Source organism: Cetorhinus maximus, chromosome 2 (genome assembly GCF_964194155.1).
Source record: "Cetorhinus maximus chromosome 2, sCetMax3.hap1.1, whole genome shotgun sequence".
Classification (NCBI taxonomy): Eukaryota; Metazoa; Chordata; class Chondrichthyes; order Lamniformes; family Cetorhinidae; genus Cetorhinus; species Cetorhinus maximus.
The window spans coordinates 207,456,882-207,469,636 of record NC_135880.1 but is presented as its reverse complement, the minus strand read 5'-3'; the positions used below and the strand labels follow the sequence as shown (position 1 = coordinate 207,469,636).

Below are 12,755 nucleotides of genomic sequence, written 5' to 3'. Positions count from 1 at the left end.
AGTGTCAGCATCATTCAAAAATGTGCTATCCTTCCCAAAAAATGAACTGATGCCATAAATTAGAGTATCACAACTGCATACCAATGATGACTATAATCCTTGAGTAACTTTAATTTGTCCATTTTTTTTTCAGGAACAATTGATAATGTGACCTTCGGTGCAGGAGTCAGTTACATCAGTATAACACAAACACCAACATCTGAAAAGAGTGAGTTTACAGTGTGCTTATTGCATTTTAAAGTAACATAATATAATATTACTTACAAAAACACACTGGCATTAATTGCATCATTCTGTTCTTTCAGTTTTAGACTTAATATTTTCAACTATATTCATTACTAATGTGTTATTTGTATAAAAGGGTGTGAAAGCCAGGGAACAAAAATGTTAGTTCAATGAAACCTTGAATCATGCAAGTATAATTATGAATATTTAGCTAATAGAAAAGTATCTCAAGTTAGTCTGTTTCATTTAGAATATTCAACTATATTAAGTTTAGAGATTCTGTAAAGGCTTTCATGCTAACTGTAAAAACGGTGGCCTGGACATTACAGTTGTAGTGAAGGCAAAACGATTGGCATTCACTGTCATTGCAACTATACTAGCAACTTCTGTCATCTGCACAATGCAGAATTCAAAAGTTGCTGTCAGGGATTTTGTACTCCTCCACGTGTGCTTTTCAAGTCTTTGCTACGAAAATCTTGGATATCGCTTGAATTTACGTGAAGTTGCGGTTTTTAGTGGTGTAGCAAGTTCATAATTGCAGCAGTACCACCTCTTTGGGTGGAATGTCAAATTCTCCATTATGGTAAAACAATTTGTCATTTTTTTAAAAAATGTATTTGTTTCTACCTTAATCATTTTACAGAAAGTGAAATAATGATGGGATTTACACGTGGGATTAAGTAATAAAGGATAATAAGTGCTTGTTACTTCCTGACTTTTATGTCTGAGAATTCTATGTCATTAGTTACTTAGTCTGCTGGATGAGATCACTGTTGCTGGACACTAGGGATTCTCTATAGCTGGCAACAGAATGAACTTAACATTGGGAAATCCACGCCACAGAGTTAATGGATCTTGGTGGACAACTTTCTTTGAGCTCAGCAGCGAGTGTCGTCACTTTGCTGCTGACCGCAAAATCCAGCTCTTGATATCTGGAACGTGACCCATTGTGCTGTTGATGTGTTGCAAATTGATCATGATAATGAAATGCAGGTTGGAAGGAGTGATTTTAGCTTGGAATTTTGTTGGGTTTGCCATTTTTTCTTCAGATTTGCGTTTAATGTAAAAGCAAATCGATAAATTGTCTAGAAAACTGGGTTCTGTGGCTTTTGAAATGGTAACTGAAATAAATCAGTTTTTAAAAACCAAAACATTTGAGTTATTAACCAGTTATCAGCATAGTCCTGTTTTGGAAGTAAAACTACAGTGACGAGGTTTTTGCTTAACTAGTATAAAATATGCCTTGGATCAAGAGTGGGGAGAAACTATTGAAGGAACTGCATTTTTCCATAGTACTTGATGAAAGGATAATTTTTTTCATCTATACTACCAGAAAAATTATCCCTCAGTAGATTGAAAAGAATGCTGAAGCTCTGGGTAAAACTAAAAATGAGTCATGCATCTAGCTTCAGATGAAGTTTATAAGTTTAAATCTCTTGGGTGTACATGTAACTACTGCAGCATGATGAAAGACTTGAACTGTTATTTTTGTGATCTTTATGATTCTGTCTGTGGGCTAATTATTTATTTCTCACGAATAGATAAAGAACATTCACAGGAAGAGCAGAAAAGCATGCTGTGCCTATTGTCTCCAGATAAACCGTGAGTGACTAAATACTAGGAAGTAGCATTTGGGACCTTGGCATCAGATGTTCAAATCCCCTTGTACTGTTGAAAGTGGCATAAGAAATTTGGCTCTAAATGACCTGAGGTTTCACCAAGTGTTTTCCTAAAGATGAAGAATTAAAGGTCTCAGTCACGTTTTGAAATATTTCTGATGGAAATAGTGTAACATAACTTTGTATTTAACATTGTACTGATAAGATTCAGTATTTGCATATTTTTATGCAAAGACTACAGCAACTTCAGATGAGGGAAGATGAGATTAAATACAGAAATCCAGGAGTTGCTAACAAGAAAACAGCACCTTGGTTTCTCATTCATTATTGAAATGCATTGCACTGTAAATATGGACCAAACTGGCTACAGAAATTTACATCTTACCTATTTGTCTATGTACCTTTTTAACTATGTTAATTTTCAGCACCAGAGAGACTAGCAGTAATGAAAAATCACAAGTGAGGAATCCCATTCCTTCAGTTACACATTTTTAAAAATTCTCTGTGTGTGTTGTGCTCTATTAGATTACCTCCTTATTTCTCTTTCTGTACCTGATTGACATTTAATTCACCCATTCTAATTGACACTTTTCCACGCTGGTTAAGGAGAGGTTACTTGTCATGTTCACTCAGGTACCAGATGTCTGGTTTCCCTCGTTCTGCTGCTGTTAGCAATTTAGACTTTCCCATACATATTAAGTTTTTAAATGCTAACTACATTCACTCCTATGGCAAATTGTGTTCCATGATCCTTTATTTTCAAAGAAGTGGTAGTGACCTGGGACTGACTGCCTACAAGGGTGGTGGAAACATGTTGAAAGGAAATTGCTTAGGCACTTGAGCAAAATAAACTTGTAGGGCTCTGAGGATAAAGCAAGGGAATGGGACTGAATTGCACTATAGGAATCTGGCATGGACTAGATGCGCTGAATGGCCTCCTCCTATGCCATAATGACTGTGCAGTTGTGGTACTGCATTTAATGCCGAGATCCTCAATCTATAAATCCCTATGCTCTTCCACATTGATTCTTCACAAGAAAGTGCTTCAAACTTGTTCTAAAGGGTAATTTGCTCAGGGGATTCTTGATCTATCCATCCTTTCTCACTTTATCCCATTCTCCTGAGAGCTGAAATTGTTACTCAAGAAAGCTGTTTTCCAGCTTTACTTGATCTCAGGATTTCAATTTATTTCAGTTGGAGACACATCCAATATTTGTCTGCCATACTTAACTAATATTTATTGTAAGTAGATTATAAATTTAACAGTCACTTATCCATTAAGTTGCTCAGCTCTCCTTTATTCCTGTAATAGAAATAATGTTTTCACACTTTATCCATCCTGCTCCCTCATCAGAACCACTGGTATGCTCTCATGTATTCACTTCCTACTCTTAACAAATTCAGTCATGAACCAGTTTCAGCTGGTCAGTCAGCCTAACGTTACAATAGGTTAAATAGTATTGAATTAGAGACTACACACTTAACTGCCAATTCACAACATTTGCACAAGTTTAAATGAAAACTAAGTTGGAGGCAGAAAACCACAAGATTTCTGAATTACTTTAATCATAAACTTCCAGCACAGGAGGCCATTCAGCCCAGTGTGTCTGTGCTGGCTCTTCAGAACAGTAGTCATGCTTAGTCCCAAATCTCTGCTTTTGTACATAATCGTGCAAGTTCCTTCTGCTCAAGTATCTACTCAACTTCAAGAATTTATAGAATCAATTACCACCACCTCCTCAAGTGCAGTATTCCAGATCCTGATATTTGAATGAAAAGGTTTTTCATCCCTCTAGATTTTTGCCAGTGATTTTAAATCTATTGTCTCTGGTTTTAATCCACTCACCAGAGAAAGTAGTTTTTCTCTACGTCCAAAGTTGCAGATATTATATACATTATTCCTCAATCCAAATGATTTGTATTGTGAAAAATACAGTTCCATAGGGAATACCACTGGTCAGATTCCACCAATCCAAGCACTCCCTATTTTATCTACCTTGCAACCAATTAACATCATTCTACATAAATTAAGGGCAATAACCTATTGGATGCTGCCAAGGTGGAAACCCTGTGGTCCTTCTGCTGAAAGGGCAAAAGATGAAGAGTCAGGTGACTTTTCTCATCCATATTAGCTTGTGATACATTCAAAACATGTGTTCTGCTGTAGTGGCTAAGTACTGAAATTGAAGATATGTTTTTATTTGATAAGTCTAATGCTTGGCTTAAGGTCAACAACATTTATTGAAGGTTTCCAAATGGTTAGCAGATTTGAAATAATGCATTTTTTGTGACTATCATAAAACAGCAAAGTCACAGATGGATATAACTCATTGAGGTTGCCTACTTAATCAGACTTAGTACAAAGGCTTCATAAATGTATCTGTTCCCTTAGAGTTCCTCACCCGCGCCAGTGGAATGTGGAATCACCGGTTATCAGGAAAGGAAACCAAACCCAAGGCAGAACAAGATCTGAGAGAAAATGTCCCTTAAGACCTTCAAACTGAAGTTTGCAATTTGTATTGTACAGTTGTGCTTGTGAATTTGTACGCCCTCTTCCAGCTTTCTTGCTAAGAATTGCTTCAAGATAAAGTATTTTAGGGTGGACTACTTCTGTACATTTTTTGGGGGAGTAAGCAGAGAACTGAAGACTGCAACTAGTTGTGACTAATTTCATGGTTATTGTTCAGTTCTGTGGAAAGTCTCAATTCTAACAAGCATCAGTGGTCCTACTGTTCTGGCTTAGAGACTTGCTGATGAACACATTGGATTCTTAATTGAGGCTGCCACACAATATAAGAGGAACTCAACCTGAGCTGAAATACAATAACATGTTATCTTACTAGGTGCACATTGTTTATACACCACTTTTGGAGCATTAAGGTACACTAACAAAATTGGGTACTGCTTTGACTCTAAGCGTACTATAATCTGTTTCTGGAAGCTGGGATTGGGCAATCGATTGTAAAAGTACATCAGATCCAAATTTGTCATACTTTCAGAAGTAGGGGTTGTCAAGGAAAAACGTAAAATATCTGAATTGATGCATGACAAACAATCAGAATGAGCAATCTGTTGCACATTGGGTTTGCTAAATGAGCAAGACTAAGGCTGAATTAATTTCCTCTAATTAATTTAGCAATTAACATTGTAAATCTCATTTTTGCTCCTTTTCAAACTGTATATGATCATGAGTCTGTTCTTGTCTGATTAATGCCTATTCAATTGTATACAAATATTACAAGCAGTAACTGACACAAGCCATCCTGGTTTTGTTTTCATTGCTCATGATTCACAATTCCTCAGTTACTGTTTTGCATCACTTAAAAAGTGAAAGCCTATATATATATGTGTATATATATATATCCTCACTTCCAAAACATCAATACTTAAATAACTGACTAGTATCTAAATTATTGCCTGACCTTAAGCCACATGGTGGTGCTGTGTACTGCATAGTGGCTGGAATTAGTTACCACACTTGTATCAACTATGTTTATTACAGAGCCACTCTGGTATAAAATTCAAGCATTATATCAACAATGAAACTTAGCTTGAAGCAAAATTTCTAAGGGCAATTTTCTATTGGGGCCCAGAGAATATACAAAATTACTGATAGGTTGACCGATGGTTTACTTGAATGAGACAAAGTATTGGCTTGACAGATGGCTGCAAGGGAGGGTAAAATTTGTTGTTCGCTATCCCATAACCCTTTCTTGTTAAGTGCATGTAGGTTGAGTGAACAGCAGCTTGGGTTGGGTTTTGAAGTTCTGTTAAACCTATCCACACAATGCTCAAGCTCGCATATGAAGAGTGGTTAAGGGCAATCAGTATCTGTAGAACTGTATTAGAAAAAAGCCTCAATTTCTCATTTGGATGAGCGGGGTACAGTAAACTTCCCCTTTTCATTTCAGCAATAAAGTGGAAACTACTGATGAAAGTTACAAATACTCAGTATATAGTCTGCTAAATGCAAAATGCCATCAGTGGACTTGAAGGTAGACTTAATTGGTGGTAAAATTAATTCAATTTGACAATGAATATTTTTAATGTATAAAAGGAATTGAGACTTTAAATTAATACTGCTTTAAATATTTATAAAATGCTTGGCTAAAGACAAGTTTCTCAGCAAAGCTAGATTTTTACTGAGAACAAAGTTGGATTAGGAACAGAATTAAGAATTAGTTAGGCTACAGCTGTAATCAAAGTAACATATATTTCAATGAATTATGAAATCAATCCAGCATCAAGAAAAGTAATATTTTATTAATTTTGAACACATTAAAAATGTATTGTTAGTCATATCAATTGAGTTCAGTATTTTGTTTAAATACAACATGCAGTTAATTTCTAAATGTGTATGTGTATCTTAATTCAAGTCAGCATAGCCCAGATTTCACAATTTCTTGCAATACAAACTTTTCAGAATTGGTTTTGGACAAGTGTAAATGTGGGAATATATTCAATATGGATTTCAAATCTTCAGTGCCCATATTTGTCCTTTTGTTCTCATAACTTGAGGTTGAACTCATGCACGGTTTGATTTTTCCCTTCCCCAAACTATCAAGGACGACCTATAAGTATTGAGGCATTTTAGTTTATAGGTCTAAGTTCTGCATCTTTACACTAACTAAAACTATTCACCAAATTTAGTCCATCTGAGATTTTGACAATTTGCTTAAATTTTCTTTAACCATTAACTTAGGTGTTAAAATTGCTGGTGGATTTAAAGTCCTAAATTTGGCCGCTGTCTACAGCAATGTAACTTTTTCATCAAGCTCTTAATGGGCTTCTGCATGTACAGTAGGCCATCAAAGTAGGGGAAATAGTTGTTTTTAAATGCTGAGTAGTATCAACTTCATTCTCTTTGAAAGTAATAAAATACAGGATACATGTAATCTCAGCACTGATCAGAATAAGTTAAAGGTTTTTTCAGGATCAAGGTTTCTATGGAAGTTGAACTATATTCAAAGTTAAGATCATATTTTTCCCTTTAAAAATGCAAGACTGAATTTTAATACCAGCTTGAAACAGAGCATCGCCTGTCATCCTGAGCTATATTAAGACAGTAATAGTTTGTGAAAGCTCAGGAACCTGTCACTATTGCCCAGTTATACAATGCAGAAATATACCCTTGGGGCAAGCTTGCATGTGGGTGTTTAGGTTAGATGATGGTAATCTGCTGTGTCAGTCTTGGCCATTTTTTCCCCAAAATGTTTATGTTGTGCTTTATTCCATAAATCTAGGATAACAGGCTCATTGTGCAAGGTTTTAGTTCGGTAGATTATCCTTTGCAAAACTTGGAAGGAACGTGAATGAGAAATCATATGAGCATGTGTATAGCCTAACAAAGATCAGGAAGAAAAGAAAATATTAATTTGGTATTTCAATGAGCCTCAATAAATGACTCTGATATGACAGCTTCCTAAACTTGCGTAATATAATTCAAAACCATGAGGATCAAATGGACCAAAATTTTGATTTGGAATGAACAAGTAGAATGTGAAATTCTCCTAGTTTCAGTATTCTGATCCTCAAGTTTAGTGTTTTAAAGTACTGAGAATCCAATGAAACAACTCCCACACACTGGCACAAGGTAGGATTCCAAGTCCAAAGCTTTGACAGTTACAGCAACTCCTAAATATCCAGGAGCGAAGTTAACTTTCTAATTAAAGGCACTTGATACTGAATAGAAGCACACAGTGGCATTGATAAATTCATAGCAAATGGACTGACGCTATCATTTGGACATCGCACAATTGAGTAGAACCCCGTCTCCTACATAAGAGTTAAATAGGTTCAGCTTATCCCACGAATAGCATTCTTGTATGACTGCCATGAAATCACATTCCTCTCTCAATAAGCCTGTTGAGCTGAAGAATTTAACTGAACTAAAATTGCAAAGGGATAATTTCCCTGGGGATAGGACAGAAAAATAGGACTATCAATAGCTCTGAGCTAGTACTAGTGCAATGAGCCTTCTGTTATGAACTTTTGCTACTGTACAGGCAAGCATTGTGTCCACAACCCCCGCGCCCCCCAAATCTGGATGACAGTTGTTTATATGGAAAACAAGGCTTATTTTTTGTATTTAATTAATAAACTTTGATTCACAATCTTTAAGTGAATCATTGTGTAATCGTTGTGCTAGCAGAAGCAACATTTAACTCTTTAATAGGTACTTTGTGCACTACTACAGCTTAAAGCAGGTAATAAATAACGTCCCTCAAAACATCAACTTGGGTTAGGAAAACATATGGCTTAGCCATATAAATGTCTTAAAAATAGAAATCATTTTCCAAAATATACTAACTCAAATGAGTGTAATAACGATGTGAAAAATCACTAACAGGTTTAGTGATGGAATATTTATTTAAAAATTGGTACCTGAAAATTATTTGAAAATATTAAACTATGCAATTAAGGGATTCTGATGCTACCAGGACTAATTTGTATGATCAGATTAAGTCAGGCAAAACTGGATTATGGTGTACAGTTGCTGCATTCCCCTGAAAACTACTAAATCCAGAAAAAAAACTTCAGGCCAAATTCCCCTACGTTTCTAAACCGTTAAAATTTTACAATGGATTCCATAAGGAGATTGATATATTTAGCTGTGATATGAGTTTCCAATAAACCTACTGATTACATTTAAGCCATGTGCTTCCAAAAGAAATCATTATACATTAGGCTTAAACTAACAGTTATAGTAACAAGAATGAAATGTTACTCCACTGCCTTCATAAAATAAACTGAACAAACCTTGGAAGGAGTGGCAAATTTAACTTTCTGTTCATATATGGGATTAAAAGGTGATTTCACATTTTGTGGTCATGAGCTGCATGATTTTTTTTATAAAAGGAAAACAATCAATTGAAGTGTGACCTGAGACAGCTTCTCATGGGGAAGAATGGCTGATTTTTGGGGTGTAATCAAATGTGCCTATGTTACACTATTTTACTAAATATGAGCACTGAACAAATAAACCTCTGATCTTCTGGGGCTACCTTTACACATATTTAAATTGCAATGAAGATCAACATCTGAACTCCACTGAAGCTTAGAAGTAAAGTGCTTACCACAATTGATTACAATTCTTCATAATTTCACTTAATTATCTCTACACACCAAAAGAGACCAACTTCTCACAAAGGAAATATTTTGTTCGTTGTAGCTATAGTATAAACACATTTAAAATATACACACATCACCCAAAACCATTTTACAAAATAGACTCAATGAGTGCAATAACTACAAATGAGGAATCACTTTGAATGTTATTAAGCGTGCTTAGTGATAGGATTTGTAAAAAAGGTACCTGAAAATCATTTCAAAAATATTAAACTATAAAATGCAATCATTGGACTCATGATTAAACAAAAATGGATCTGGTTTCATCAATCAGTACTGTGTTTGCATTATAGACTTGAGTAATCAAAAAGTCATTGGTTCAAGTCGCACTCCAGCAATTTCAACACAATCCAGGCTGGCACTTCAGTGCAGAACTGAGAAAGTGCTGTTAAACCAAGGCCTTATCTGCCCATCCAAGTAGACATGGAAGATCCCATGACACTATTCAAAGAAAAACAGAAATTCTTGTTCTGGCCAACATTTATCCACTACAAAACAAATTATCTGGTCATATCTCACTGCATTTTACGGAACCTCGATGTCCACAAATTGGCTGCCATACCCCCTACATCACAAAATATGACACTTATTTAATTGTTGTAAAGGGCTGTAAAACATCCTGAGGTCATGCAAGGTTCTACATAAATGCAGGTCCTTTTAACATTTGATTTGTATTATATGGCGAAGACTATAGGACATTTATTGGAAGCAACCCTTTTACTTACATTGAACAATTTCAGAAACAAATTCTTGACTGACAACCTGCTGCAATTGTTTATGAACAGTAAAGGTTCAATACTGTATTTCTGAATTTAACAGTCTGAGATACTCATTAACATGCTTAATGCCCCTAGGTTAAAATTAATGGCAAAGCTTGTGAAGAATGTTTCAAACTTTAAAGTCCAAAAAGCATAGTTAAAGATCACTTTGAATTGTGTTTTTAAGACTGAAAAGGTTTGCTATTAATCAATTGCTTGGATAGCAAAAAGTAACAGGTAAGTACGTATTAACCTCAAACTTCGTTTTTTTTTTAAGTCAGGGTGGAAGGTGTTAAAGGTAGCAGATTGACCATCATGTTCCTTAATTCCAGAAGCTGTTCTGCTTATAGACTCATTTAAATTTACAGAACTGAATAAAAATTTGATTAAATGTTGACATTTTTCTCCATCCCATGAAAAGGTTTATGCCCCAGAGAAATTTGCGTTTGGGGCACAATTAAAGTGAAAAAAGTACTCTCATAATCCCAAAAAACAATGGGGTGAATAAAATAATTTGAACAGCTATCAGATGAATTTAAAATCAGATTACAGCTGTGAAAGGAGTCTTCCTAATATGCCACTGTACAATCTTACTAAAATGAAGTGATGGAAGTTAAATCTCCATACTGATCAGCAAATGAACAATATCAAAAGTTGCACATTTAATTCTGAAACAAATCTGATGCAATGTAAACTTGAGGGTAGAACATTATGGGTGTCAATTTTCTCCAACAAGAGTTTTTTACATTATATTACTTGACTGCATTTGTCTTATCCCACTTCAATTAAGGGAAGCTACTTCAACATACAAGTCAAAAGCCTTGAGTTCCGAAGAGGAGTCTTATTGGACTTGAAACGTTAACTGTTTCTCACTCCACAGACGCTGCCAGACCTGAGCTTTTCCAGGACTTGCTGTATTTAAGTCAAAAGTCTCTGCTTTTTCAAAATGTAAAATTGCTTCTCAATAACAAGCTATGACATTTAAATATATTTCTTTATAAATGTAACAGGTTAGAAATATCACTCCTTTGTCAACAAGGCATATATTGAGGAAAACTACAATACGTCAAAATAAATTCAATACTGTTTAAATATCCTTTCTTTAAAGTTTTATTTAATGACTGCTTTCCTGGCTGTGCTGGGCAATTATGGCAGGCAAATTGGTTGGTTTGAATTTATAAAGCCATGAACTATTGCTGCATATTAGCTTAACATTTAAACAGCATGAACTACAGCAATTCATGAATCACAAGTACTGAGCACCTCAAAGAATCTTTGAAAACACTTCTCCTATCCAGTGATCTCCTACAGACTTCTGTTTTATCCCACGTTTAAGAGTCATTTCTTGGCAGTTTGCTTGTCACAAGTTCAGGAAAAAATTACTGAGAGCTCCAGGTTAATGAATTAAAAGAATACTTAAGTGACATTTTGGGCATATTCTGTACAAATTTACAAAAAATAAATTGTTTCACAATTTCAAATAAATATGGGACCTGGATAGGCCTCAAAAGAAAAGGCATTCATCACGTTAGATATTCTTCACCTTGATGATTTAGTACATCCATTTTATGGGTCAAAAGGCTTGAACCAATTACGGGTAAATTATTTTTGTGAGAAATTTAGGCCTACAGTTTGGATTTTGATGTATTGATAATGGCCAAGAAGTAGTAAACTTTAAATATGTAAAATTATTTTTCTGAATCAGATTTTAGGACCCTTAGCCATATATTACAGCAGCAGATGATTAGGGGATCTCATTACGAGCACCAAGATAATGCGGTATCAAAAATGAAAATGGAATAAAAAACTTCATTGTTTAGTGGCAGAAAATGGTGGTCAACAGCTTTGGCAAAATAGTAATTTTATATTACAAGATTCTGGTATTAACCTTTTATGGATTTGTGGCCCATAAAACAACAAGTATTTAAATTCATTACTGGTTTGAGTTCCTTTAAGAGGTATTTTTCTGTTGTCTTCACTTTTCTGGTCTTCTCCTCTTTCAAATAACAAAGGATGATTTGTGTCGGAAGTCACCCTACAATGGAGGGAAGGAACAAGTTATATTGCAGTTCACACAAAAATTAGTCACGCAGTTGTGCAGAGAAACTTTCTCAGGTCAGAGGCCGAACCTCATTTTCTGGAGCTCAGCCCATTTGGCTCTTCAACTTTGCAATATTGTTTCATTAAACAAGATGCCACAGCACACCAGTGGATCTAGATCAGCAGAATTTTAGGATTAAGATTCTAGATGTATCTTTTTGAATTATCTAAAGTAATGAACTTGCCCCATTACATCTAGTCCCTTGTGTACCATGAGTATCAATTTTGTGGCTCATGCCAACGTTCATAACGTTCATCTTACCTCATCATCCACAGGATTTGATCTGACATAATCAACATCATCTGCTTTAGAGGAAGCTTGGTAACTGAAACAAAAAAATGCTTTACTGCTTTGCATTGGAATATAACAAAGCCTTGTTAATTATTAAAACAAATTATAATCTAATTATATGCTTAACTACATAATGTGAATCATATTTAAATAAACCACCCTGTACAATTAATTTATCCAAAACGATATTGATGAAATATTTTTAAAATTGAAGCATATTAAAATACACTAGCATTTCTTCAACAGGGTGTTCTGAAATCATCGTGAAGCCTTTGTGATTTCCAAGCTGACCTATTTACAAGACAGATCAGCCATCATTTGAAGCTGTACATCACCTTATTGTGAACTCAGTTAACAAGAGAAACTAAGTGGGAAGGTGATCACTGGAAATCACAACTATATGATCATTATTAATTTCAATGTGGAGTTGAAAATCATGGGCAGTATAGCCTCAATTTTCCATGGTGAATTCCCAGTGACTGCCACTCCCTTTGTAGAACTGGTCTTATAGTTTCTACTTTGATTACACTCATTTCCCTGAATTGCTTGTTAGTTCAAAGTTGAAGTGAATGAGATTTTTTTTTATAAAGAAGAAACTAGAGAAATACTTGAAGGGAAGAAATTTACAAGACT

At 35.0% G+C, this 12,755-nt stretch overlaps 2 protein-coding genes across 3 annotated transcripts in view; one reads left to right on the top strand and one right to left on the bottom strand.

Annotated features, from left to right (window-relative positions):
* ncapd3 (non-SMC condensin II complex, subunit D3) overlaps positions 1–6,145 on the top strand; it is a 75,682-nt gene extending 69,537 nt beyond the window's left edge. The window contains exons 33-36 of one of the 2 annotated variants that reach the window (XM_078531932.1): positions 134–208; positions 1,767–1,827; positions 2,270–2,303; positions 4,237–6,145. In XM_078531932.1, coding sequence (XP_078388058.1) covers positions 134–208; positions 1,767–1,827; positions 2,270–2,303; positions 4,237–4,317 — 251 coding nt within the window. In that variant the 3' untranslated portion in view covers positions 4,318–6,145. The remainder of the gene's footprint in view (positions 1–133; positions 209–1,766; positions 1,828–2,269; positions 2,304–4,236) is intronic. The other variant, XM_078531943.1, reaches the window with a different exon arrangement.
* Positions 6,146–7,992: 1,847 nt separating this feature from the next.
* Positions 7,993–12,755, bottom strand: part of jam3b (junctional adhesion molecule 3b) — a 54,610-nt gene continuing 49,847 nt past the window's right edge. Inside the window, exons 9-10 of the mRNA XM_078531954.1 lie at positions 12,093–12,156; positions 7,993–11,765 (exon numbers count right to left, since the gene is read on the bottom strand). Coding sequence (XP_078388080.1) covers positions 11,730–11,765; positions 12,093–12,156 — 100 coding nt within the window. The 3' untranslated portion in view covers positions 7,993–11,729. The remainder of the gene's footprint in view (positions 11,766–12,092; positions 12,157–12,755) is intronic.